The 27,218-nt window shown below is 36.7% G+C and overlaps 4 protein-coding genes across 5 annotated transcripts in view; 2 read left to right on the top strand and 2 right to left on the bottom strand.

The window, feature by feature from the left end:
- tmem131 (transmembrane protein 131) overlaps window positions 1–1,565 on the bottom strand; it is a 44,241-nt gene extending 42,676 nt beyond the window's left edge. For both annotated transcript variants that reach the window (XM_083561112.1, XM_083561113.1), the window contains exon 1: window positions 1,324–1,565. In XM_083561112.1, the coding sequence (XP_083417238.1) occupies window positions 1,324–1,453 (130 nt within the window). In that variant the 5' untranslated portion in view covers window positions 1,454–1,565. The remainder of the gene's footprint in view (window positions 1–1,323) is intronic.
- Window positions 1,566–4,987: 3,422 nt separating this feature from the next.
- On the top strand, window positions 4,988–14,056 carry actl6a (actin-like 6A). The gene is made up of 14 exons (XM_083569725.1): window positions 4,988–5,210; window positions 6,057–6,133; window positions 6,212–6,386; window positions 6,560–6,660; window positions 6,751–6,848; window positions 8,853–8,947; window positions 10,229–10,335; window positions 11,241–11,330; window positions 11,433–11,494; window positions 11,629–11,743; window positions 11,830–11,910; window positions 12,855–12,950; window positions 13,368–13,454; window positions 13,566–14,056. The coding sequence occupies exons 1-14, from the start codon at window positions 5,186–5,188 to the stop codon at window positions 13,644–13,646; spliced, it is 1,290 nt and encodes a 429-aa protein (XP_083425851.1). The 5' UTR covers window positions 4,988–5,185; the 3' UTR covers window positions 13,647–14,056.
- On the bottom strand, window positions 13,856–20,267 carry mrpl47 (mitochondrial ribosomal protein L47). The gene is made up of 7 exons (XM_083570020.1): window positions 20,079–20,267; window positions 19,815–19,945; window positions 19,528–19,588; window positions 15,799–15,895; window positions 14,800–14,930; window positions 14,613–14,708; window positions 13,856–14,520 (listed from the first exon to the last, which is right to left on the bottom strand). Exons 1-7 carry the CDS (start codon window positions 20,210–20,212, stop codon window positions 14,412–14,414), a joined length of 759 nt encoding a protein of 252 aa, XP_083426146.1. The 5' UTR covers window positions 20,213–20,267; the 3' UTR covers window positions 13,856–14,411.
- Window positions 20,268–20,819: 552 nt separating this feature from the next.
- ndufb5 (NADH:ubiquinone oxidoreductase subunit B5) lies at window positions 20,820–26,206 on the top strand. The gene is made up of 6 exons (XM_083570128.1): window positions 20,820–20,980; window positions 23,484–23,569; window positions 23,832–23,898; window positions 23,984–24,045; window positions 24,219–24,325; window positions 25,948–26,206. Exons 1-6 carry the CDS (start codon window positions 20,863–20,865, stop codon window positions 26,066–26,068), a joined length of 561 nt encoding a protein of 186 aa, XP_083426254.1. The 5' UTR covers window positions 20,820–20,862; the 3' UTR covers window positions 26,069–26,206.
- Window positions 26,207–27,218: the final 1,012 nt, after the last annotated feature.

Genomic DNA, 27,218 nt, shown 5'->3' with positions numbered 1-27,218 from the left:
TCTGAGCTCAGGTAAGCAGAATAAAACCTATTGTGCTACGTTCCACCTGAGCAACAGCGGGATGTACGAGCTTTTAAACAACTGACGAAAGAACCATACGGCTTTGTTCGAGGATAAACGAGAGCGCTTAGGACATTTAAACACAAGGCAGGAATTAATTACATAAATTACCCAAACCTATACACGAGATCACTCGCTATTCGAGTTCCCTCGCTTTTAGAAATGGATTGCTGGATTCTGATCTTCAAGCTCTGGATTTGTCAGGGAAATGAGCGCCTTTTCACATTCAAATTCTCAAAACAGGACTGAAATGAATTGCTCTACACCCATATTTTACAGAACTGACCTGGAAAGCTTGGAGCCAAATTGAAAACTGAGCAATGCCATTTCTATGAATGCTTCTGCAAATCTTTGTTGTTTTTAATTCACACTGCCCTGACACATTTCTCATTCCATATCTAAAGGCCAATCCTGCCATATCTTCACTTCACAATCAGAACCACCACCACACGCAGGCTCTACTTCAAATAACGTGTAATCGGACACTATAGGGCACTAGACGCCATGATTTCTTGGGGTGCAGTAGGGCAGGTATGTAGGTAGCAGGGATCGGTTTGGGATGCGGACTGCTCAGCTCTTTTTTTTAACTAAGAGAGTTGACATGTCAGAGCTCACAACACACACACACACACACACAGGCCTGCACTACGCCTCACACACAATTAACGAGCTAGCAGAAAACTTCAAATCTTATATACTTTGCAATTAGTTTGAATCAAAATAAACGAATGGTATAAAAGCACCAGGTTCCTCCGGCGGCTAGTCCTCTTCCAGGCTAGGGTGTTGTTTATGAAGAGCGCTAACCAAGAAACTCAAACAAAGCAGCAAAATTAGGAGCATTAGAATTGAAATGTTATTTCTAATAATTATAATAGTAGCTAATAATGCTAATAATAATAACAATGAGGTACAATTCTAAATCAATTAGCCCTGGCTAGTTATTTCAGAGAGGCTGCTAGGTTTTCGGGTAGTTAGCCCTGGCTAGCCGGAATGAAGACCCGCTTTCCCGGATTCGGCTTCTGTTTTATTTGTTACAGCAGATCAAATTCGGACATGTCCCGGACCATTATTGACACATTTCGAGCGAGGTTGTGTTGAACCAACGCTCCAGCCAAAAAGCACCTGAGAACCTAGCATGCTAGCGTTAGCCTGCAGTTAAACAGTCAGCCAGCTCCACTGACAAGAGACTCAGAGATAATCAGAAAACGAGCCCCAAAGGCCCCTTACATATTCATACACACACTTCCACACGCTGATAATTACCTTGCTTGTTGGCCTCTGCCATGTGTATTACTGCAATAAATAAAACCCTCAGCATGCAAATGCATGATGTAGGTGAGGATTTAGTTCTTGGTCTAAGCGAGAAACTCTGTGTTCTTTCTTCACTCGCCATGCTGCTGTTTCAGTTTCTCTGTGTGTGTGTGTTTTAAACTACAGCCCGTGTGTGCATGCGCATATAAACAGCCACCACTCCACACCGCCACCTGGCGGAAACCTAGGCAACGGATGCCTAAGTCTGCATCCTATTCGGCTTTGTGGCTCACTACATTAGTGTATATCCTACCTAGTGCTCGTGCATGGGGAGAAACTGTATTGAACACGGTCTCGGTTTCAACATGTTTCTACAGCTTTTCTCAGTTGCTCTGTTTTTCAGATCAGAAATTAAATTCTCCAAACTACTTGTTCAACCTCCACATCATTTAGTCACCTGTGCATCATAAGAACAATTGTTGCTTTGATTCCAATTGCGAATGCTTTTGTACATTAATTTAATCGACTGTGTACAATTGTCTGAGGTTTACTACATTATCGATTGTTTGTCATGTTGATCAAAATATATTTGACTGGTTTTACCCAAATAGTCTTAACCCCCAAAACATCTCGGCATCAGTTCATTGCATAAGTCATTTTATGCTAAATATTTAAACCAGTTGTCATCATCTGTCATCTAACATTTCTATTTATTTATTTATTTATTTATTTGTGAATGTGACTTGAATCGATGAATTGTGCAGATAAATCTTGAAGTTCACTAATGAAGGCGGGTGTACGGCATCAGATCAACCAATAATCAACTAGTTCTCTAAAACAGGTCAAAGTAAATCTTGTAAGAGCAAAACACAGAATTATAAATTCTGAAAATAGATGAACAACTAAGAAACAAACGAAGACTTGTACAGTACAGTAAAAGTGTGAATCCTGTCCGGTCTCTTGCAATCAAATCAAATATGCAATCAAATAAATGAATTTGTGCTCCTGAAATTCATAGATGCCAAACCGAGGAAGTCACATTTCGTGCATTTTCATTCACTGTTATCCAAACCGTAGTTTAAATTAAGAAATCCTGAAACTGTGCACCGTCATACTGACAACATGACCAAACATTTTGATGATCTCGTTTGTGAACAATGACAGAGGGACTTTTCAGTTTGATGGGAATGAGATGTTCATTTACACAAATACCTCCTTTTGAGAGATGAAATAAAGATTTTGCGAAAAGTACAGGCTTTTGCAAGAAATCCAATGTATAGTGCTGTTTGTACAAATTGTTTTGAGAATGCAATTATTAAGGATGATTTGAGAAATGCTCCAAAGCAACTGAGAAAAACTGTACTGGTAATGGAGTTTTTTCAGGTTCTGTGGCCACAATTCTAGGAATGAGCACTGAATCCACGTCCACTCTGCCCGGAAATTACTGTTTACTGAAGATGAAGTTATTGATCAAACTTGTGAAAATAAATCTACATTTAAAATGTATTTGTAAATTGTATTTGTTTTAAAATTTCTATCTATCTATCTATCTATCTATCTATCTATCTATCTATCTATCTATCTATCTATCTATCTATCTGTCTGTCTGTCTGTCTGTCTGTCTGTCTGTCTGTCTGTCTGTCTGTCTGTCTGTCTGTCTGTCTGTCTGTTCATTTCAAATCAAAATTACTTTATTTAACAATTGTATAACGTGCACAGGAATTTACTTTTTCTGATCCGAGCTAAAACATGTACATCCGTAACCAGACAATAACACAGTATTTATTGGATTTAAGGATTTTTTTGGAAATTGAAGATTAGTTTTCCATATTATATTTGTCATAGATGGACTTTTGGATGGAAATCTGAGCACCTGGTGGTGGTGGTGGTGTTCTGGGGTGCTCAGATTTCAGAAGCGTTTGGCAAAACATTATTTCTCAAAGTGTGATATTTATCCAGTTTTTTTTTTTGTTAACTAAATAATCTGCTCAATTTTCCTTTTTTTTTTTTTTTTTTTTTCAATCAATAACCAATTTAGCTTGGTCTGATGTATACAATGGGAAAACCGGGCATGAAGTGGGAACACAACACAAATGGGTTACCTATTCTTCAAAGGGCACAGACACATTCACACATCTACACTTGCTGGGATGTTTTTTTGCTTGAAAAAAATCTAACAGACACATAGAGAACATGCCAAACACCACACAAAGTGTAACTCGAGTTTGCTTGTTTGTTTGTTGATATCCTATAACTGATAAGTCCTGCATGCAAACCAACCTCTGAGATAACTGTATATCGAGGAAGTCCAAAATGTTTACAGTTTTAGGCCTCTTATATTGAAAACCTGCAGTGAAACCAAGCCTACGTGGCTCATTTTCTACATTCTTACCAAAATTACATCAACTAACATCAAATTTCCTGTTGTGTCTGAGTATGACTGCACATAGGCACCTTATCTGTAATCAGGACACTTTAAGGCTGGATGTAATGGGATCCTTGGGAATTTATAATTATAGTCTAAAATAATTAGGGGAAAAGGAATGTCACAAAAGACAAACATGACAATGAAAAGTAGATGAAGTAGAAGTATAAAATATTCATTTTTTGTTTAGACTGCACAGTACAGTCAGTTACAATATAACATTTTTTTGATTTAACCGTAACACAATACCGTTGTTATTGTTAAAATCTAGTGAATTGTAAAATATTTGCTTATGTCTATAATGTTTCTTCTACTGTCCATATGGGTTTCCTCCAGGGTCTCCACTCCCTCCCAGAAATATGCCTAAACTAAACTAAAATTGCCCCTAGGTAAATGATGATTGAGCCTTTGTGTGAGTGTGTGTGTGTGTGTGTGTGTGTGTGTGTGTGTGTGTGTGTGTGTGTGTGTGTGTGTGTGTGTGTTCTAGAATATAAATGCTATATAGGTCCAGATATTCAAGTACATTCAAGATTCAAAAGTTTTAACTCTACTCATCTCAATGTTTATTGTCATTCTTTCACATACACAGTGTACAAAAGAATGAAATACCATTAGTAACAGATCATGGTGCATAGACTGTGCACAAGTAAACATTAAACATAAAAGAACTAAGGTGTGATAAATATGAGGTAGATGTCATATACAGAAAACACTGTTACACCATACAATAAATGGTAAATCCTCCAAACAGCCTGACAAAAATTATGAATTAAAAAAAAAGAAATGACACAAGACATAAATATGTAATGTACAATGTTATGATCTAGTTATAGTGCAAATGCATGAACCTGTGAAGCTCTACACCCTATGTTACCAGAGCTCAGGATCAGACCTGCAACCCTGGAGCTAGAAGGTGGCAACAATATCTTCATCTTCATATTTACACATGCAAGTATACAAATAGTTATATATGTAATAAATAAATGAAGTAGCTATGAAAAATTGATTTGACTGTTACATGCAGACTATATACAGATTTCGCTTTATTGCATTTTGTCGCTTTGTACAATTGAGTAGTCAAACTTCTGGCCATTAAAGGTTTGACAAAATGCACAGTGAAAATGAGCGTACATGTGAGATGCAATGTATATATAAGTAATAAATATTTATGACTGTTAGGGAAAAAAGTATTTTAGTTTTCGTCACACGTTTGACTTTAATAAATTGTCCGTGTAGTTTTCATCTGAGCCGGAAGGGGGCGGTGTTGTGTTTCTGAGTTGAAATCGCATCCACTGCTGGTCGCCGTAGAGGAAATGTCCGTCTCGTTTCTTTTGTTGTGATGATTTTTTTATAATAAAAGAAGAAAGAGAAACATAGCGGATTTCTATTTAACCAGGGAGGGTTTAGTTGTATTTATACTAAACAAATCTACATTTATTGTTTGCTATAATGAGTGGAGGAGTGTATGGTGGGGGTAAGTGTGTGTGCGCGCGCTCGAGTGTGTGTGTGTGTGTGTATGTGTATGTGTGAGAGCGCTGGAAAATGAATGAACGTCCGCCACGTTTAGCTAAAACCGCTAGCTATACAGCGGTAGGTAGAATGTAAACCTGTTGATTTTATTTATTTGAGTTCCAAACAGTCGGTAAAATGTTTCTTTATTTAGCTAAAATGTGCGAGTGTGTGTCTGTGTGAGTGCGCGCGCTGCGCATTGGCTGCATGGCGTTTACAGTGCAACTTAATATCAAATAAAAACATCTATAGAAACTGTAATAAATGCCCATAGTTGCTATTATCTATCTATCTATCTATCTATCTATCTATCTATCTATCTATCTATCTATCTATCTATCATTTCCCCACATCATATATTGTTTCCCTACATCTTTCTATCCTCCTTTTTCTCTATCTATCTGCCCATTCCGTTCAATCCCTTTTCGTATTTTGTCCCATGTGTACTCACTGCTCATCCTACATGTCCCTCCATTTCCACTCCTTTCTATCCAGTCATGCATTTCATCAAAACACCAGTTCTATTCTTTCTACCTTATCTCTCCATCCTATCCATCTATCATTCATTTATCCATCCAGTCTATCTGTCTATCATCCATTGTGTCCTATTCTACACCATGTGCCTACACATGTGCCTGTCATTTTAGCACTTCATGTTTCTATTCAATCTATCATTCATGAGTGACAGGAAGTAAATGTATAATGAATAGACAGTGCAGTTGTATGCTTGATGTTATGCAAAGCTCAAGGACGAATAGCATTCAAATGTGTGTCCACTAAACAGTCATTTAAGCTTTTTTCTGTCTACCAGATGAGGTCGGTGCGCTGGTGTTTGATATCGGGTCCTACTCTGTGAGAGCTGGATATGCAGGAGAGGACTGCCCCAAGGTAAGAGGAAAGCCTCAATTTCACATTTGCTGTGTCATCCATGTGTGAGGTTTGCTATATGATGAAGCCGATTTGCAGGCTGACTTCCCCACCGTGATTGGCGTGACTGTGGACAGAGAAGATGGCACTACACCCATGGAAACAGACGGGGATAAAAGCAAGCAAAGTGGAACGACGTATTACATTGACACCAACCAGCTCAGGGTGCCACGGGAAAACATGGAGGTCATGTCACCTCTGAAAAATGGCATGAGTAAGTGTCTGTGTTCTTGTTGCAGAGAATCAAAATATTAGAAATATTACTAGAACTTGAAATAATTTGTTTCAGGACAAATTTTCTGCTTATTTTTTGTGTAAAAAAAACATATATTTAAAGAACAAATTTTTGTTGCTGATAAATTGTTACATAATCTGTATTTCTCCTAGTTGAAGAATGGGACAGCTTTCAGGCCATTTTGGACCACACTTACAGAATGCACTTCAAATCTGAACCTAGCCTGCATCCCGTACTGATGTCAGAAGCCTCTGTAAGCTCTACACTAACTTTTTATCATAACTATACTGGTCCACACATGCACATTTACTCAGCCTGACTTACTGTTTTCATTTATTTTCAGTGGAACACACGAGCCAAGAGGGAAAAGCTGACTGAGCTTATGTTTGAGCATTACAACATCCCTGCTTTCTTCTTGTGTAAAACAGCTGTCTTATCGGCGTATCCTTCACATTAGTTTGCTGCTGAAGTGTTGCTCACCTTCAGGTTTTAGTATGTGTTTATAATAACCAGAATTCATGTAAAGAATTTTGTTGTTTTATATTTATATATTATATATTATACACACACACACACACACATACAGAGTATCTCACAAATTGAGTACACTCCTCACATTTTAGCAACCATCTTCTCGAGGGACAATACTAGAGAAATGATACTGGGATATATTTTAGAGTAGTCAGTGTGCAGCTCGTATAGCAGTATAGATTTACTGTCCTCTGAAAAAAAACTCAACATACAGCCATTATTGTCAAAATCGCTGGCAGCAAAAGTGAGTACACCCTACGTGATAAACAGCTGTATGTCGTGTGACCATGCAAAGCCACACGTCCTAATCATCATGTTCATGTTTTTGTCTGCTTGACAAGACCGTACAAATTTGTGTATCTTTTATTAGCAGTTAAAATTCGTTGCTTTCAGTATAATTCTCTCAAAACTGACCACTGGATGTTCAACATGGCAAAGCACTCTCTGAGGATTTGAGAATTAGAATAATAATTGTTGTTCTCCACAGAGATGGCCTAAGCTATAAGACCCTGAAACGCCCTGAAACTATGTTACGTTACAGTGGAAAGGGTCATACAGAGGTTTTCCAAGATGGTTTCCACTCGGAACAGGCCTCGCAATGGTCAGATGCAGATGCTGGACACGAGTGCTGCAAGCATTGCTTTAGAGTTTGCAGAAGCGGAAGGTCCATTAGTCAGTGCTCAGACCGTTTGCCGCACACTGCAACAAGGTCGGTTTGCATGGCCATTGTCCCAGAAGGAAGCCTCTTCTGAAGCTGCCTCACAAGAAAGCTCCCAAACAGTTTGCTGAAGACAACCTGTCCAAGAGCATGAATGACTGGAACCATGTCCCGTAGTCCTAAGATAAACTTGTTTGGCTCAGATGTTGTCCAGCATGTGCAGTGACACCCTGGTGAGAAGTACCAAGAAAATTGTGTCTTGCCTGCATTCAAGCGTGGTGGTCTGGGGCTGCATGAGTGCTGCTGGTACTGGGGAGCTGTGGTTTATTGAGGGAAACATGGATTCCAACATGTAATGTGGCATTCTGAAGCAAAACATAATTCCTTAAGAATCTGGGCCGAATGTCTTCAGACCTGAACCCTGTTGAACACCTGTGGGGCATCCTAAAGCGGAAGGTGGAGAAGCGTCATGTGTCTAACATCCAGCAGCTTTGTGGTGTCATTATGGAGGAGTTGAAGAGGATCCCAGCAACAACCTGTGCAGCTCTGGTGAATATCATGCCCAGGAGGATTAAGGCAGTGCTAGATAACAATGGTGTTTACAAAAAATATTAACACTTTTGAAACAGTTTTTTACATGTTCACTTAGGGTGTACTCACTTTTGTTGTACTCACCACTTCTATAGTATTCTCCCTTGAAGATATATACATATATATTTTATTAACCCGCGATTAATGCGGATCGTATTTCCGTTTGACCATTTATATTTAATATAACTAAATACGAGGTGAAATTTAAACCTGCAACGCAACACATTTATTCACGACGTCCTTCCGTTCCTCAGGTATATAAAAACAAACAAATAAAGTCTATTGAAAAATAATTTTTAATCACCAAACATTTGTTTTACTGATGTGCCAAGTCTCAATTCAAGCACTAAAATCCGCCATGATGCGCACATCCGGCAATTAAAACCGTCTGTGTGGAAACAGCAAACGTTCCATTTGGTGTGTTGATTTATTATGTAACTTAAAACACAATAATTACTTTAAAACATTTACAAGCATATAATACACTAGCATACACTGATAATTAACATATATTTGCATAAAGCCTCCATATTTGTCCATGCCCATGTTGATTACAGTATTAAAAACTTGAAAAGTATTAATTTCAGGTACATTTAGAACAGATCAAAATACATCAATTTTGCCTGATAAAATGTTGCAGCTTTCTTAACTGTTAATCATATCAGCTTTGCAAATGGACGATCCACTGGTTTGGTATTAGACAGTGGTGCGACACACACGACCGCTATTCCAGTGCATGATGGTTATGTCCTGCAACAAGGTAAATAATCCTTCTAGTTTCCTGGATTTCCTTTTGAGTAAAGAAAATACTTGAAATATTTATCTGATGACACTGTTTTGTTACTTAAGACAACACGCACAAAGACACGAGTTATTTCATTGATTGCAAAAGGACCTGATTGGAAAAATGGTGATGATTTAAACATAAAATTTTAGCAGTTCAATATACCTATTTGGTGATCTGCTTTTTACTTACATATAGCATATAAATTGTTTGTGTGTGTGTGTGTGTGTGTGTGTATATATATATATATATACCGTATTTTCCGGACTATAAGCTTTTTTCCCACGCGTTGAACCCCGCAGCTTAAACAATGAAGCGGCTAATTTATGGGTTTTTTCCCTGTTTCACACGCTTTAAGCCAAAAAACTGAACCCTATAACATTAGACCAATGAAATTGCCGAACGGGTTCAAGTGAACCAATGGAACTCTTTATATTAAATCAGATGCGTTCCCACTGAATCAGGCCGCACCACATCATAAATATGAATGATGTTCCTCTGACGTTTGACCTGCCGCTCACTCGTGCTGTCTACAGGAAATACGAATCATTCGTCACGCTATAAACAACCGGGCATGAAAAAACACACTTCACCTGTGTTCTGAGCTGCATGGCATCGGGAGAAAAGCTTCATCGATGGTGATTTTTAAACGCACGACGATGCCAAAAGAAAAACTCCCGAGAGAAATAGTTGTGAAAGGAAGGAGGAAGACAGTAAACAATGTCTTTCTTGGTAGGCTACTAGATACAAGCCGTGTAACAGACACTGTCTTTCATTTAACGCCTGTGTAAAGTTCATTAGTTTCAATGTAGGCATTGTGGCTTATAGACAGGTGCGGCATATTTATGTTCAAAATAAAAATCTTTGTCTAATTCATTAGATTGATTCATTATAGAAAATAGATTGGTTAAAATGGGTTGCAAAGGGATCATTTAAATTATGATTATAAAAACGATTTGTTCAGGTTCTTGAAATAAGGAGGAAGCTATAACATCAACATTGTGATCCTGCATTGTTCAGCTGATTTGCAAAGTGTTTTGAGAGCATTCAATATTCCAACAAACACCACTAAACAGAATATTGCTGTCACTGTGAACTTACATTATCAGATTCCCATGCGAAAATATATTTTTCCTGGATAGTGAGGCATTTTGTGCATATAAACTCACTCAACAGAAGTTCTTAGCAGTCAATTAAGCAATTCTTGTGTATTATACTGTATATTGGCACTGAAAGTCTATTCTTTGCTTTTTCCAGGCATTGTCAAGTCCCCACTCGCAGGTGACTTCATGAGCATGCAGTGCAGGGAGCTGTTTCAAGAATTAAGTGTCGAAATCATTCCCCCATACATGATTGCATCAAAGGTGAGGCTTTGTCTAAGAATCCAGTTTTATTTTTGCATGCCATATCCACAGATTGCATGTGTATTCCACAGTGTAGAGTTTCGTGGCATGCAATCATATTTTGTCATGTTGATGAAATGGAACAGATAAAATATTTTGCTTGAAAACGACCTAAAATCAATTTATTAGTCCTCAGTGTACAATTGATCTGTGGTAAATATAAAAAGAAAATGTTTAATATATTGTTTATTGTACCCCCCATTAATCTTTCACTAAAGAATGATTTTCATCTCTAAATGACATTTGATTTTTTTTTCTTTGTCTTTGCTGTCAGAGACAAAAAAAATGCAGCAAGTTGAGCTTATAGTCTTAAGATCACATACAATACAGCTATACAAACAGTGATAACATTAATAAAAAGGAAAAATACTAATATTACCTCAAGCTTATTTTCAGAAAGGTTTTTTTTTTTTTGTGTGTGTGACCACATTTTCTGCACCAGACCAGACCTCATTGATTTATGATGTAATAATTTTGTCATTGGTATTAAAGATATTAAATTGATATTAAAAGACCATTGAAATCGCACAGTGCAAAAACTGAATTATGTCACCGGTTTAAATAATGCATAATTTGTCATTTGTAAAACATCATGGTGCTCTTTAAAGGGTGAGCACAAACTACATGTTTAAATAATTATGGTCTTAAATCCTGGTCATGAGCAATGATGGTGGTATTGTGTGAGGATAGCACTATTTTATGATTAAAGTAAATAATCCAGGCTGTCCAAATTTGCTGTTTCTCTCAGAAAAGTCACACTCCTGAAACGTAGCTATTAACAGTTCTGTCCTTATTTTTAAAAAATTTTTATATAAACACCTGTTGTGTTGTACATATTACACTTTTTTTTCTTCTTCTATATAAAGGATTCAGTACGTGAAGGTTCACCAGCCAGCTGGAAGAAGAAAGAGAAACTACCTCAAGTTACTCGCTCATGGCATAACTACATGTGTAATGTAAGGAGGTTGCTACAGGTCTACTTTATGATTACAACCTAATGCTCTGACAAACTTGGTTCTAATCAGATGTGTTAATTTTTCTTTCTTCTTTTTTTGCAGACTGTTATTCAAGATTTCCAGGCCTCCGTCTTGCAAGTCTCAGATTCACCTTATGATGAACAGTGTGTCCATTTGTCCCTTTTGACTTTTTAATTCGGTGCCCATATTGTGTTTTAAATTTGTGAGTAATGAGGGATTTTATCCCTGGTGGAAGAGACATCTAGGGAATTTGATCTATGTCTTGTTGCTTATGCAGGGTGGCTGCTCAGATGCCGACCGTTCACTATGAGCTCCCTAACGGTTACAACTGTGACTTTGGAGCCGAACGGCTGAAGATTCCTGAGGGCCTTTTTGACCCTTCTAATGCAAAGGTGTGCACAATACTTCCTGTTTTCTTTTTCTTTCAACTGAGAATGTAGCCTATTAAGATGCATGTTGTATGTGTGTCTTTTTACAGGGCCTGTCAGGAAACACCATGCTTGGAGTAGGCCATGTTGTGACCACCAGTGTTGGCATGTGTGACGTTGATATCCGACCGGTAAGAGCCTTTTACAACGTTATACAACTTGCAATGTGTCTCTTAATTCGAGTGAATTGTTAAAAACCGGGAGACAATGAATCACCAGGAATCCAGGAATGTATAGTTAGCTGGTTTTTTTTTTTCCCTCCACTGGGAAGAGCAGCTTCTAGTCTGTGTCCAATGTTAGTGAATGAAAAGCAGTTCAAAAAGACAGAGGATTCATGTTTCAACGAAAGCTTTCATGGATAGTAGCTGTTGCACAATAAGAGAAATCTGGCAAACAGAAGGAAATTGGCCAGGACTAAAATGTATTAAAATCCCAAAACAATATTTGTTACTTTTATACATATTAGTCTGATTTAAAGTAAAATAAAAAATGTTTTTGCTATTTTTTTTTTTGTTTGTTTTTCCACTGCACATAACTAAAGAAACTTTTAAAGCAAAAAAAAAAAAAAAAAGATTAGCGATAGTGTGAAGGGCTGACATTTTTACATATAACATATATTTTTCTTTTAATTCATTGGGTAAAAGAAACAATCAAAAATCTTCTGAGTATAGAGGATTTCGGAGGTACTGCTAATGAAGTAACATTTTTGTCAATTAACAGTTTTTTCACTTTGTTTTTTATTTGTTTAAAAATATTCAGAACACATTACATTACTACAACTGTTTGTACAACTGTCTGTTTTTGGCTCAATTTAAGCTTACATCTAACAAAAGAGTTATCATTTCTTTTTCTGCAGTTGGGTGGATTCACAATCACTTCCTCACTATTGAAGATTTCATATTTCTGTCCCCTCATTGCTCAGTTACTCTTGGACAGGTTGCTTTTGTATTGAAGTGCAGTTCACCTGCCCAAATAAGGATTAAATTCAAATGGAAAATACCCTTTGATTTATAGTGGATCCTGATGGTATTTATGGTGGTGGTTTTATTTATTTATTTATTTATTTCCCCCACAGGGACTGTATGGCAGTGTGATAGTAACTGGAGGAAACACACTCATCCAAGGATTTACAGACAGACTAAACAGAGAACTGTCCCAGAAGACACCACCGGTTTGTACTACTGCATTTATTTATATATAAAATCTGTAGACCAAAATGTGTTTTATACACCACAGATGTATGTTATTAAATCCTGATGAAAAGGCTGTTAATATCAGAACAACTGCATTAATACAGCTCTGTGATTTGCCAATATTTAATTGTAAATATAAAATTGTTTCAAATATGTAATATATCTTGTATATATATAGTTAATTTTCTAAGCAAGTGGATACAGTTTAATTAGTGCATTACATTGTTGGATAAAATTCTCCAACTGATGCTTCTTAATAGTTAATAAAGTAAAGGACTGTTCACACAAATCTGAGACCAGAGTTCTATTTTTAGGTCTTTTTTTTTAATTTTACAAGAGCTCAAGAGATTTTTTAGTAATCAGCACGACCACAATGAAAATGTTTCTATTCGCAGAGTATGCGCTTGAAGTTAATAGCCAACAACACGACCCTGGAGCGCAGGTTTAGTGCCTGGATCGGAGGATCTATCCTGGCATCACTGGTGAGTGCTTCTGCTTCACACATTTTCAGTGCTGTGGCTGTATCGAGAAAATCCAATCAAAAACACATCTTTCTTTGTGATTCTCATCATTATTTGAATCTCTGTCTTTAGGGAACCTTCCAACAAATGTGGATTTCTAAGCAAGAGTATGAAGAAGGAGGGAAGCAGTGTGTAGAGAGGAAGTGCCCTTAACCAACTTAAGCAGCTTTGTTGCCTTTTGATTCTTCAATTAAAAAAAAAAAGCATCTTGGTAGAACAGGCCTTCTTAGTGGACTCAGGAACATAAATTATACAAAGATTAGTTCCGCTTTCTTATTCAATGTTTTTGATTTTATAACTCTGTAATAATTGTCATGGTCACACTTTTTTCTATACTCGTGTTTTTTTTTTTTATGTTGTTGTGTGTTTTTCGTTTCACAGCCCAGAGGAAAGATTAAGTTCTGTATTTTAGATAATACTTGGCATCTGACACATTTAAGAGTAAACTATGACCCTCAAATTGCAGAGAAAATGATGAAGCAATATATTCAGTCAACTACTTGTGTTTTTAATCAGTGATTGGCCGTTTTGAAAATAAAGGTTTTTGTGACAGCTTCATGTTAGATTTCTTTGTATCGTGGATCATTATGCACTTGAAATTTACATTGATACTTATGTTATCTTAAAGCAAACAGGAGTGATTTTGTCCACATACAAAAAAAACCCCTACCTTTTCAAATAATCACACAGACGCATGAAATGCCTTCAACAATCAGTTTCAGTGTTCACGTAGCCTTTGATACATATAATCCATATTCAATGTACAGTTTGAACCCTGTCTGAAACACTGCACCTGCAATGTAACATCATATCTGCAGTCATAAGGTATCACCAGTATAAAAAGCCAGAGATCAATTCACACAGGAAGAAATGGGTTCATATATTTAACAGTTGACATTGAGCCTTGGCCATCTGGTCTCATGCTTGTGCAGTCTTTTTAGGGAAAATCTCACTAAGTTTCTTCTGGTTTTGTTTCTCTTTCCTTTCTCTCCTCATTTTACTCTTCAGGTGTTTCTCAAGACTCAGTCTGAAAGAAAAGAAAATAGCATGTAGACCATATCTCCCGCTTAAATTATTTTTCCTAGTCATCAAGTTGTTTATCTAGGGTTTGGGCCTTACCTTATATAAGGGGTGACAAATGATGGTGTATAGAAACGTTTCCTCTTGTAGATCTTGTTCATGTTCCAGGGGACAGGATGTTCTCTAAAACGGTACCTAGTTCATAAACCATAAAAAAATGCCATGTTACATGTAAATTCTATATCCACACACAAGCCTGTCGTCAGGATAAAATAGAACTGCTTACCAGATCGTTTTGCCAAAAACGTTTCTCCTCCATTCTCCAGGTCTGCCTTTTTCTTGTCCTGTCTGTAGTAAACGGAGAGCACTTTCTCGCTCTTTCACAACGCTATCAAGCCTCTGCATGGACCTTTCCACCTTAAAAAAAAAAACCACCACCACCTTTGGTTATTATCTAAATTAGTGGCTCTCCAAGAAGGGTTTGAACAACCTGGGCAGGTCTGCAATTTGTAGTGAAAGTTTTATATACTATGTATATAGAAGTAAATTCTGGTCCAGATAAATTCTATTTATCTTAATTCTTAAATGTGGTTCAGTGGGTACTGAAATTTTGTGTGAGAGCTATTCAGAGGAAAGTTCAGCAGTAAAATACCCAAACGATCCAAAAAAAAATTTGCCACATCTGAATAATGGGCATTTCATTTAAACAGCTGGATTATGTGGACATTATTAAAGAAATCTTTAATTTATCTACCACATCCTATCTTCCTGGTGCCCTCACTGACTCCAAACTAAGATCTTATAACAATATTTAAATCAGAGATGCGCAAACGTTTGCCCAGAGGCAAAGTTGGCCAATGGTGACCTTTGTATATATAAGAAGAGGGGAAAAAAAATGTCACTGGGGGAAAAAAAATATATAGATAAATAATAAGAAAAGGAACAGCTTTATGTCTCTCGTTAGAGGCCACTGAAGAGCTGTATTAGCTATTATTGCACAATACATTTTATTGTTTTCTTAAACAGAGTTTGGGCACCTCTAGTTTTAAGCATTGTGGTTTTAGGATGAGAGACATGAAAAGTATATAAAATTATAGTATTTTAGGTATCAGTTTGGTAACTAATATATAAAATACTAATCAAAATAAACAAAGGATTTCCATGTTCTAAGTGTATTAGTATTTTGCTATTGTCTAAAAGTAGTAATAGTAAAAAAAAATAAAATTAATAAATAATTTAAACTACCCAAACTGATGGTATTGGCAACCTGAAAACATGTGCTTACCTTCTTGACACGTTCTGGACTAGGCATTGGGACACACTGACGTTTCGCCTCTTGTTCTATAGTAAGCAACATATTCTTTTCCTTTAGAAGAACATACCTGCAATGACGAACAGTATAATCTTAAGATTAATGAATGATAAGCATGAACACAATGAACCCCCTGACTCATAAATATACAGACAAAAGTGAGTACACCCTTCACATTTCAGCAACCGTTTTAGCATAATCTTCTCAATGGACAATACTGTAGACAGGAAATTGGATATATTTCAGTGTAGTTGATGTGCAGCTTTAATAACAGTACAGATTTAATGTCCTCTGAAAATAACTCAACATACAGCCATTAATGTCAAAATAGCTGGCAACAAAAGTGAGTACACCCTAACTGATAACAGCTGTACATCACTAAACCATACAAAGCCACATGTCCTATTCATCATGTTCATGTTTTTGTCTGCTTGACCATACAAATTTGTGTCTCTTGTATTAGAGCAGTTAAAATTTGGTGCTTTAAATACAATTCTCTGAAACTTCCAACATCCCAAACACACCGCCAAGATGTCAACTGCCTTGCTGAGGAAGCTGAAGGTGATGGAGTGACCAAGTATGTCTCCAGACTTCAACCCTATTGAGCACCTGTGGGTCATCATCATGTGGAAGGCGGAGAAGCACCATGTGTCTAACATCCAGCTGCATCGTGATGTCATTATGGAGGAGTGGAAGAGGATCCCCGCAACATCCTGTGCAGCTCTGGTGAATTCCATGGCCAAGACGATTAAGACAGAGCTAGAGAACGATGGTGCTCACAAAATATTGATATTTGGACAGTTTTGACATGTTTACAATAATGGCTGTTTGTTGAGTTATCAGAGGACAGTAAATCTGTACTGCTATACAAGATACACATTGACTAGATACTGTAAACAAATTATATATACACAAACACACACACACACACACACACAAACAAACACACTTAGGGGTGCTCTGAAGCTGTATCATCTGATACCGATCACTGATTACAGGCTCTATTTTAATCATTCTATTTATCTATCTATTAGTATTAGTGTTATTTATTTTTTATTAGTATTAGTTATTTATTTATTTATTTTGTTTGTGATGGCTTTGAGTGTATTACCTTAATTTTTAACATAGAAAATCATAAATGAAAGTTTATTGAGAACAACAAATATTTATAAATCCTGCCGTTCATTGCGCCCCATCTGTCATGCCCCCATTCGCCACTAGAGGGCCGCGCCCCACACTTTGAGAGCCATTGGCGTAACGTGAATCCGAACCCTTCATCTTCCTCAATAGACAGCGGCTGATAATCAATATGTATGAATTCTATTATATTGTCTGATATTTCTTTATGCTTCTTACTGTCCTTGCAGTTGGATTGCTGTCTTTGAAACATATCTGTTACTATGCTATCCAACTTTGAAAACTGCTCATTTTCCTTTAGGTGACCAACCTTCAAATGTCTGATAAGTACAAAAGTATTGGGACACCTGACTGGCTTTATTTACATTTAAATAATAAAAAATATATATTTCTGGACATTGACCCTTCATGTTCCCTCTGCGGAGCTGAGGATGTATCTGTTCTTCGTCTTTTTCTTGGGAATGTGCACTTCCAGCATTGATCTGGAAGCATTTTTTTCCACCTTTGTTCAAGTTTTCTCATCACAGAGTTTATCTTTTTAATACAAAGAAGTTTTGCTTGTTGCCATGACATAAACCTATTTATCCTTCAAGCTAACTTTATTTTTACACAAATGTAAATGTACTAAGCCCTACAAAATACTGTTTTGAATTGAACTTACAGTGAGGAAAATAAGTATTTGAACACCCTGCTATTTTGCAAGTTCTCCCACTTAGAAATCATGAAGGGGTCTAAAATTGTCATCGTAGGTGCATGTCCACTGTGAGAGACATAATCTAAAAAAAAAAATCCAGAAATCACAATGTATGATTTTTTAACTATTTATTTGTATGATACAGCTGCAAATAAGTATTTGAACAACTGAGAAAGTCAATGTTAATATTTGGTACAGTAGCCTTTGTTTGCAATTACAGAGGTCAAATGTTTCCTGTAGTTTTTCACCAGGTTTGCACACACTGCAGGAGGGATTTTGGACCACTCCTCCACACAGATCTTCTCTAGATCAGTCAGGTTTCTGGCCTGTCGCTGAGAAACACGGAGTTTGAGCTCCCTCCAAAGATTCTCTATTGGGTTTAGGTCTGGAGACTGGCTAGGCCACGCCAGAACCTTGATATGCTTCTTACAGAGCCACTCCTTGGTTATCCTGGCTGTGTGCTTCGGGTCATTGTCATGTTGGAAGACCCAGCCTCGACCCATCTTCAATGCTCTAACTGAGGGAAGGAGGTTGTTCCCCAAAATCTCGCAATACATGGCCCCGGTCATCCTCTCCTTAATACAGTGCAGTCGCCCTGTCCCATGTGCAGAAAAACACCCCCAAAGCATGATGCTACCACCCCCATGCTTCACAGTAGGGATGGTGTTCTTGGGATGGTACTCATCATTCTTCTTCCTCCAAACATGTTTAGTGGAATTATGACCCAAAAGTTCTATTTTGATCTCATCTGACCACATGACTTTCTCCCATGACTCCTCTGGATCATCCAAATGGTCATTGGCAAACTGAAGACGTGCCTGGACATGTGCTGGTTTAAGCAAAGGAACCTTCCGTGCCATGCATGATTTCAAACCATGACGTCTTAGTGTATTACCAACAGTAACCTTGGAAACGGTGGTCCCAGCTCTTTTCAGGTCATTGACCAGCTCCTCCCATGTGGTTCTGGGCTGATTTCTCACCTTCCTTAGGATCATTGAGACCCCACGAGGTGAGATCTTGCATGGAGCCCCAGTCCGAGGGAGATTGACAGTCATGTTTAGCTTCTTCCATTTTCTAATGATTGCTCCAACAGTGGACCTTTTTTCACCAAGCTGCTTGGCAATTTCCCCGTAGCCCTTTCCAGCCTTGTGGAGGTGTACAATTTTGTCTCTAGTGTCTTTTGACAGCTCTTTGGTCTTGGCCATGTTAGTAGTTGGATTCTTACTGATTGTATGGGGTGGACAGGTGTCTTTATGCAGCTAACGACCTCAAACAGGTGCATCTAATTTAGGATAATAAATGTAGTGGAGGTGGACATTTTAAAGGCAGACTAACAGGTCTTTGAGGGTTAGAATTCTAGCTGATAGACAGGTGTTCAAATACTTATTTGCAGCTGTATCATACAAATAAATAGTTTAAAAATCATATATTGTGATTTCTGGATTTTTTTTTTAGATTGTGTCTCTCACAGTGGACATGCACCTACGATGACAATTTCAGACCCCTCCATGATTTCTAAGTGGGAGAACTTGCAAAACAGCAGGGTGTTCAAATACTTGTTTTCCTCACTGTATCCTACCTGGATACTCTCACTACCTTCAGCAACTCCTAAGCCCTAAAAAGCTATTTCACTGTCATTTGATTGATATTTTTGAAGTTGTGTTTTTTTTTTTTAGTAAAAAAATTTTTTTTTTTTACTGATTTTGTTATTACCTCCTAGCGTAAATGTTTTGTGTGTGTTTTTTTTTTAAATATATATAGATAGGATTTGATTACTCTATTAGCTCTTGTTGTATGTTTTTGGTGTTTATGTGATTTGTTAGCTTTTTTGATTATTAAAAATCTGAGTGGAATCAGATATAAAGATTTACCACAGCTTGTGCAAGTCTTCATTGCTCTTTGCTCTCAGCTGTTTGGCTGTCCATGGAGAACCTAGAAGAATTCAAACAAACAAAAGTCAGGGTGGATAATTAGAAGGAATCATCTCCCATACACTGACATGTGCAAAATGCTTAATTCACTAACAAAATACTCTTCCCCTGGCTTTTATTTCAAGAATAATAATAGATTAATAGAACGAAAGACAGAAAAGGTGCAGAGCAAAGTAAAGGGAAAAAATGCATCCAGATTTGTAAATGTGATAGAGGATCAGTGGAACCTGATTTAACTGTGCTCTCTCCCCAGTTTGCAGGCAAATCAAAAAATTCCTCAAGGCCCCATTTGCTTGCGGAGGTATGGAGAAGGCGAGCATGGTCAGGACGGCTGAATCGGAGGAGATTGTAGTTTTGCCTGTAGAAAATCAAACACTCATAATACATTCTGTTATTGATGCTCACTTATCCATTATCATCCCTCGCTTCCTGACCTGCTAACAAAGGTTAATGTTAAAGAAAAAGGCTTGAATTTTAAGAATAAAAAATACCTTTGGATGCAGGAATGATAGTTGTTAACTAATACATGTGATGAATATTGAGCTTTGTTCGGCAAAGATATTTTAACAACGCTTTGAAATTGTCTGCAAACTGAAGCAAGACGGCATGCAGTGGCCGCCGCCATCTTGAAAACCAATGTCAATTTGAGCAGGGTTGCCAGATAATTTCTCTCTCTTTTTTATTTTATATTTTTTTATTTTTTTATCTAATCCGAATCGCACAAACCACCAAATGAAATTATTTACGATATTAGAAAGTTAGCTTGAGCACCAATAAATGGAGAAAACTACTGACAATACTAATATTAATATTACTAATAAGCTCTTCTCCTGTCAAAACCAAGACTAAGCACTATGTTATTGATGAATGCAAGGGCTTACGAACAATTTGGCAACACGAGCTCAAAACAGTCTATGCAATTCCTCGTTTTACCTTGAACAATTAAATTCCCATCACGTGAGATGATTGCATTTATTAAAACACAAATGTTTCGATATATTCTTTTGAGATTTTATTTAGCGTTGCCTATGTTTGTATAACGTAGTTGTAGCTTATGCGACGTGACAGAGGTAAAACGCAAACATAAACTGTGTGACCGATTAATTGTAATAATATTTAAATAAATGTAATGTGTAGTACATCAATGTCTACCAAACAAATAATAATTTAAACGGGAACGTCGACTAAAACCTAATAAGAGACTCTACTTTCGTCGCGCATGTTACGTCACTACCGAGCGACGAGCCAACCGGTGAAGTTTTCTTAAAAACAGACATGGCGGCTCTGAGCGTCCTGCGAGCTGCGGTGGCTTTTGCAGCCAGGATAAACCCTTTAAAACGTGCCAACCAGTCTGCAGAGCTCCTTTCCAGGGCAGTAGTGCGCTCAGAGCAAGGTAATCCATCATCGTTTTTGTAGAACTTCATGAAATATTCCCACAGACGGTGTATTATTCACAGTGACCTTGTCCTGCTGTGTTCGAGCTGCTTAGGCCAGGCTAAGATATGAAGGCAGTCTGTATACTAAACGGTTACATGCTTATTACAGAAGAACCCTACACACAGGGTATTTTTTTTATGGAGTGCGTTTTCTTTATTACAAGTTTGGTTTATAAAGTTATTATTGTAACGCTAATCCTGTTACTGTAAGTGACAATTACCAAAATTACTCATGCTGTTAATTATCACTGGCTGGTTGATAATGTAATGATGTTGTTCCAGCTGAGTACATCAGCAGAAAACGCTAAAGGATAGACAGAAGTGTAACATCTGATCAATCCTTATGTTTGTTTCCTTTCCAAATTTGTATATTTTATATAAGTACGACGTTGTACTGCTCATCTAGAGCTTCTTTTCCCCCCAGACGCAATACAACAGAAACTGTTTTTATTATAACTCGATTCATTTGTACTTTTTATATTAATGCATTTATTTAATTCGTGAATGCAGTGGAGTGTGTTCCAATATAAAAATAATTCATGACATGATTCGCTGTTGTTGTTTTTTTTTTTTTTTTTTTTTAACAGCAAAACCCAGTGTTGTTTTTTGTCCGACTGTACTGCAGAAGTATGCCAACTATTTTTTTTATTATTTTACCTGCATATGGTTTCTGTTTTGATTAAGTAATTTTTTATTATGTTATAGAGGCTATAAACAATCTCTCTTTTTCTTGAAGGTAATTAGAAACAAAAATGCATTGTAACAGGAAAAAAAAAATGCTGGGGCTGCTGCTGTCGATTTTTTTTTTTTTTTGTAATAAGAAGCATTTTTCTTTATTACAGAGCAATACTTAATAAGAGAGAGAAAATAAGGCAGGTCTCTTAAAATGAGCTTGTAATTTGTTCTTCCATTTAGATACATTTTTATTGTTAAAATTGCATAAAAGAATATTGGCGAAAACTAAACTTATTTAGTGCATTTAATTGCCATATTTCATCAAAATACAAATACAAAAAGGTTCAAAAGTTCTTGTCTCCGGAAAAGCTGCTTTAAATTTTCCACAAACGAAATCCAAGTTCAAATCTCGCTGTTTTCTTCCAGTTCCTTCATTTTTCATTCTGCAGCGTCTTCTGTGTTACCTGTCCAGAGTGCTCCAGAGTTTAGCGGGCAGTGCATCAGTAATTATGGTCCGTGGGAAACACAGTGCTCAGTGTTTAGTTAAAAGGACTAAACTAATTATTGTAATCAAATTACTTGTTACTTGAGGAATAGTTACAGCCCTAAAAAATACTGAAGGATGAAATTCCTATTCTGTCCTCCTGACTATTGCAATGTGTTGACATTACAGAATAAATGATGAATTAACATTTTGCTATTTTCCTATCAATGAGTTGTTACTATAGAATATAGACTACAGACTGCTCTGCTTCACACATTGTTGGCAGAGCTGATGCTGGGAGAAATAAATCACCAGCTAACCAATAAAATTTGAAAATGTAAGAGTGCAGTATAACAAATCTAACTGAATACTAAGAACATTTGGAACAGCATTACATTGTTAGTTGTACTTTCTAGTCATGTATATTGCTTGATAGTCTGTTTTCAGACAAATAGATAGCATAGGTTGCAGCTCCTCTGCAATGTATTAAATTGCAATGTATTCAATTGTTGGCTATGTAGTGTAGGTCATATTTCAGCACTTTACAGGTTGCCTATATACACTGACCAGGAATAACTTTATGGCCATTGATCAGGCATAAAATTATGTCCCCCTTTTGCTGCCAAAACATCCCTGACACATCGAGCATTACCAACTTCAGCAATTTTAGCTACCGGAGCTCATCTTTTGGATCGGACAACACGGGTCAGCCTTCGCTTCCCACATTCAATGAGCCTTGGTCACCCATGACCCTGTCGCCAGTTCACCACTGTTCCTTCCTTGGAACCCTTTTAATAGATACTGATCACTGCAGACCAGGAACATCCCACAAGAACGACAGTTTTGGGGATGCTCTGACCCAATCGTCTAGCTGTCACAATTTGGTCCCTGTCAAACTCGCTTAAATTCTTATGCTTGCTCATTTTTCCTGCTTCCAACACATCAACTTTGAGGACAAAATGTTTACTTGCTGCTTAATATATCCACCCAATAACAGGTGCCATGATGAAGAGATAATCAATGTTTTTCACTTACTGGTCATAATTTCATAATTTCATAATATTATGCCTGATCGGTGTAAATAATATAATTAAATATCATTCATAATGTGTAAAAATTTTTACATTTACTTGGACTATAGATATTGATAAGTGCATCACTTGTACCAAAACATGCTTCATGGCCTGCACTATTACCATTTTGAGCCCCAATTTTAAAATATGTTTAATATAAATCCCAATCTGAGACCAGTGTAGAAGGCAGGATGCTCTGTAACTTACTGTACTATGTTTCTGTAACAGTTGCTGTGCGTTATGGAAGTCATGGAAAGAGGATGTTTGTCATTAAGCCCACTGACTTTTATGACAGAAGATTTCTTCATTTACTGGTAAGACTTAAACACATAGTTGTTGTTTAGCCTGATACCTAAAAAGCATAGAATTGAAGGAGGGTATACTTTTTTCCCCCCACCCATGATTGCAGCTGCAGATATGATTTAATAGACCAGTTGTAGAAGAACTTAACAATTCGCTAGTTACAACATACCTAACGGGAGACGCCGAAAAAAAGTTTTACAACATAAGTGTAAAAGATGGTAGGAAAATGACATTTTGACCCGATATTATTGTTCTTCATTCTCTCTGCCTCAGAAATATTACATCCTGCTCACTGGGATTCCTGTTGCAGCACTTGTAACATTTGTGAATGTCTTCATCGGTAAGTCACATTCCTATTAAACAGTACAGGATATTATTGATTAAACATGGTGTATTTCAGATATAACACAGACATTATTTCCTAGGTGAGGCTAAATTAACTGAAATCCCTGAGGGCTATGAGCCAGAGCATTGGGAGTACTATAAGGTACAGTTTTTATAATTATTTTGTAATAATTTTTGTGTGCACAATACAAATCGGGTAGTGTGTGTATTTTTTTATTTTATTATTATTATTTTTTTTTAATCAAGAGCCGTCCAGACACTAAAAATGTGAAAACTGAGTATATTATGGATTTCTTTGTTTCAATTTATCCAAAGCACCCCATTACTCGGTGGATTGCTCGGAACATTTACGACAGCCCGGTAAAGGATTATGAGAAAATGATGGCACTTATCCAAATTGAGGCTGAAAAGGCTGAAATGAGGTAAGCTGTTAATGCTCTGGACTCACCTGCTTTTCCACATTATATCCTTTTTTTTTTGTCTGCAAATGGACTAAGAAGTAATTACGTCAGTGACAGTCAGAATCAGCTTAATTGGCCAAGAATGCCTGAGCATACAAGAAATTTGTTTAGAGCAAAGCACCAGTGCACATTTACACATACAGCTGTGCTGGACTAAACAAGACCTAGATTAGTATCTGGAAAAAGCTATTTTGCAGTCTGGTGATTCTTTTTTTTCTTATGATCAGTCTATATTTCCTGTCAGAGTCTGAACAGACTGTATACAGTATGTGAGGAGTGCCTTACAATTCTCCCAGCCTGCTTCCTGAGTCGGGACATGTACAGGTCCTGGAGGGGAATGCAGGTTGGTCCCGATGATGCGCTCTGTCGACCTAACTTGTCTTTGCAGTCAGCAAATAAATTAGGTCACTGACAGTCATGCTGTCATTATGTTATGGACCTCTTTTATCAGTCTTCTATTAAAGTTGTGTGTAATGTTTTATTTAATCAATCTGTTTAAACAAGTTTCCTCTTAAGTTGTATGGAGGCAGACGGTCAGCTGTAAACAGATGTTTAGCATGTTTATGGATCTATGTGCCGAACACTTTTTTGCATTTAGATGTCTGTTTAGATGCATTTAAGGGGAATTTAATTCAACATAGCAGCAAATGTCATTTTTAGGTTTAATTTTAGAATGTAACGTTATGGGGGAAAAAAAACATTTAATTAACAGTAAAAGATTAGGATGAATCTTTTTGTTCATTTTCTAAAAATATTTAATTGCTTTTGTTAAATGTACCAAAAGAAAGTGTACATGTACATGTAAATGGCAATATTTAGAGTAATATGAGTGCCAAAACTTTGGTATACTTCAGATCACCACATTAAGAGGTATTCTTGTCTGCTCTATTTCACCTGAGACTGATCATGTAGGCTGTTAAAATGTAAAGTAAAGTCTGTTATAAAGATCCTAGTGATATCAGTATTGCAAGGCAATACAGTTAGTCCTCTAATTACGATGAAGACACCTTACGACAACCCCATCTTAAGTGAAAAATATTGTAAGTCGAAGATGGTGCTATGATTGTGACAGATTTTCTGCTTAATGCTGATTTTTATAATTTTCATTTTCTGCTCCAAACTGATGGCTTTCATCTTCTTTTTTTTTCACTACCAGCAGAAAGACATACTTGGGCACTTTTAAGACATGCTTTTAAAACCAAAATTGCTATTTTAAAACCGTTTGAAACCGAAAAACAAATACACACTAACACTGAGACAACTCTACTTTGCCGACCGCTAGCGAGAGTGGGGCATCTCACAGGGCGAGAGATACGCTCATCACAGCTGTGTGTCCAACGCATATATCGTACATCGTACACTGCTAAATATGCCTGTTGCGTGAAATTTAAAATATTTTTACAATTTTGTCGTATCGCTATCGTCATTGTAAGACTTGTAAAAAATTTTTTTTAAGGTTTCTATTTAAAAGCAGTTAATATTGCAATAACTCATTTTAAATTGAACCTGCAACCACTTGTACTTTCCTAGTTACTGCTTATTCTTTTTATAAAGTATAATCTCTCTCTATTTTTTCTTCATAGACAAAAGCAACTTCAAGTTCGGAAACACATGAGGGCAAAAGGAGATGGACCCTGGTTTTATCTCGACACAGTTGATAAGAACCTAATTGACCAGAGCCCCAAAGCAACACCTGACAACTAAGCCTCGGTGAACATGTGACGCCCATCATCTCGGATCTGTCCGAACTATTGTCATTATACAATGTATAATGGATACTGATAATTGTGCAAATATATTTGTGTTCTTTTGCTTTGACATCAATAAAGTGTAGAAGCCACATTTTGGTTGCCTTTCATTTTTTCAATTTATTAAATTGTTATTAATCTCTAGAATGTGAAAACACAGGTCTGATATGGGTTTGACTCTCACTGATATACAGGCTGTCAATCCAAATATGGCAAGGTCATCTATCAACAACTGAAATATATTTTAATTAATTATATACATAGCAATAAATAGCATATAAATATTATAGCTCTTGGTTGCATGCACCTGTCCCCCATAGTTAAACCATATTCCTCCAGTTTTATAATAATGAATACATCAATGCTTCATGGGAAGTTTGGGGGATGTCCTGCACCTGTTTTGGTTGGTTTGGTAGCACCTTGGTCTTTATAACAATGTTTAAGTCTGGAGTCTTCTTTAAAAAAAAGTTAATTTCTAGTGAGATAATGTGACCCTTTATTATGGCAGCCGACTACTCAAAAGGAATTTTTTTTCCATAGCAATGGGAAAGTTCACAAAATCAGTTTTTAGAGTTTTAATTTTTTTAATAATTTTTGCGAATGTTCGTGATATTTCTTTTCCACTCACTTCAGTGTGTAGATTTTAATGCCATTAAAACCACATGCTTGGAAATTATTCTGCAAGCCACTGTTTAAAAAAAAAAAAAAGTCGCAAAAAAATATTGGCCTGCGTTTAGAAGACTTGGTTTAAAATCTTATGGATTAGTCTTTGGGGGACTCCATTATTTTATGTGAATAGTTTACATTTGGAAGACATTTAGATACTAGAAGTCCTTTGTGACAAAAGGACTTCTAGAATCTAAATGTCTTCCAAATGCTTTGCCTTTTTTTTTTTTTTTTGTTAAATAAGTAGTGTTTTGTATAGCATATTGCATGTCCTATTTGTCTACCAGTAAGCATATTATGTATTATTTTTGTTCACGTTTCAAAGATTAAATAGAAAGGAGCCACATATAAGAAAACTACATATTTGCACAACTACATATTTGCACAACTACAATATGTTTTGTATTAATTAACATAATCCCAACCCTCTGTGTAATCTG

The sequence above is a fragment of the Silurus aristotelis genome (genome assembly GCF_946808225.1).
Source record: "Silurus aristotelis genome assembly, chromosome: 2".
Classification (NCBI taxonomy): Eukaryota; Metazoa; Chordata; class Actinopteri; order Siluriformes; family Siluridae; genus Silurus; species Silurus aristotelis.
Note: the sequence above shows the minus strand (reverse complement) of the source record. Positions and strands in the feature narration are given on the sequence as shown.

Excerpts from the sequence above, each read along its gene's own strand:
- actl6a (XM_083569725.1), top strand. The coding sequence starts at position 5,186 with ATGAGTGGAGGAGTGTATGGTGGGG. Across the intron at positions 10,336-11,240 it reads CATACATGATTGCATCAAAG|GATTCAGTACGTGAAGGTTC; the intron begins GTGAGGCTTTGT and ends TTCTATATAAAG. Across the intron at positions 12,951-13,367 it reads TGTCCCAGAAGACACCACCG|AGTATGCGCTTGAAGTTAAT; the intron begins GTTTGTACTACT and ends TTCTATTCGCAG.
- mrpl47 (XM_083570020.1), bottom strand. The coding sequence starts at position 20,212 with ATGGCGGCGGCCACTGCATGCCGTCTTGCTTCAGTTTGCAGACAATTT. Across the intron at positions 19,589-19,814 it reads AGAGAGCACAGTTAAATCAG|GTTCTCCATGGACAGCCAAA; the intron begins GTTCCACTGATC and ends GAATTCTTCTAG. Across the intron at positions 15,896-19,527 it reads GAAGACTTGCACAAGCTGTG|GTATGTTCTTCTAAAGGAAA; the intron begins GTAAATCTTTAT and ends TCGTCATTGCAG.
- ndufb5 (XM_083570128.1), top strand. The coding sequence starts at position 20,863 with ATGGCGGCTCTGAGCGTCCTGCGAGCTGCGGTGGCTTTTGCAGCCAGG. Across the intron at positions 24,046-24,218 it reads AGCATTGGGAGTACTATAAG|CACCCCATTACTCGGTGGAT; the intron begins GTACAGTTTTTA and ends ATTTATCCAAAG. Across the intron at positions 24,326-25,947 it reads GCTGAAAAGGCTGAAATGAG|ACAAAAGCAACTTCAAGTTC; the intron begins GTAAGCTGTTAA and ends TTTTCTTCATAG.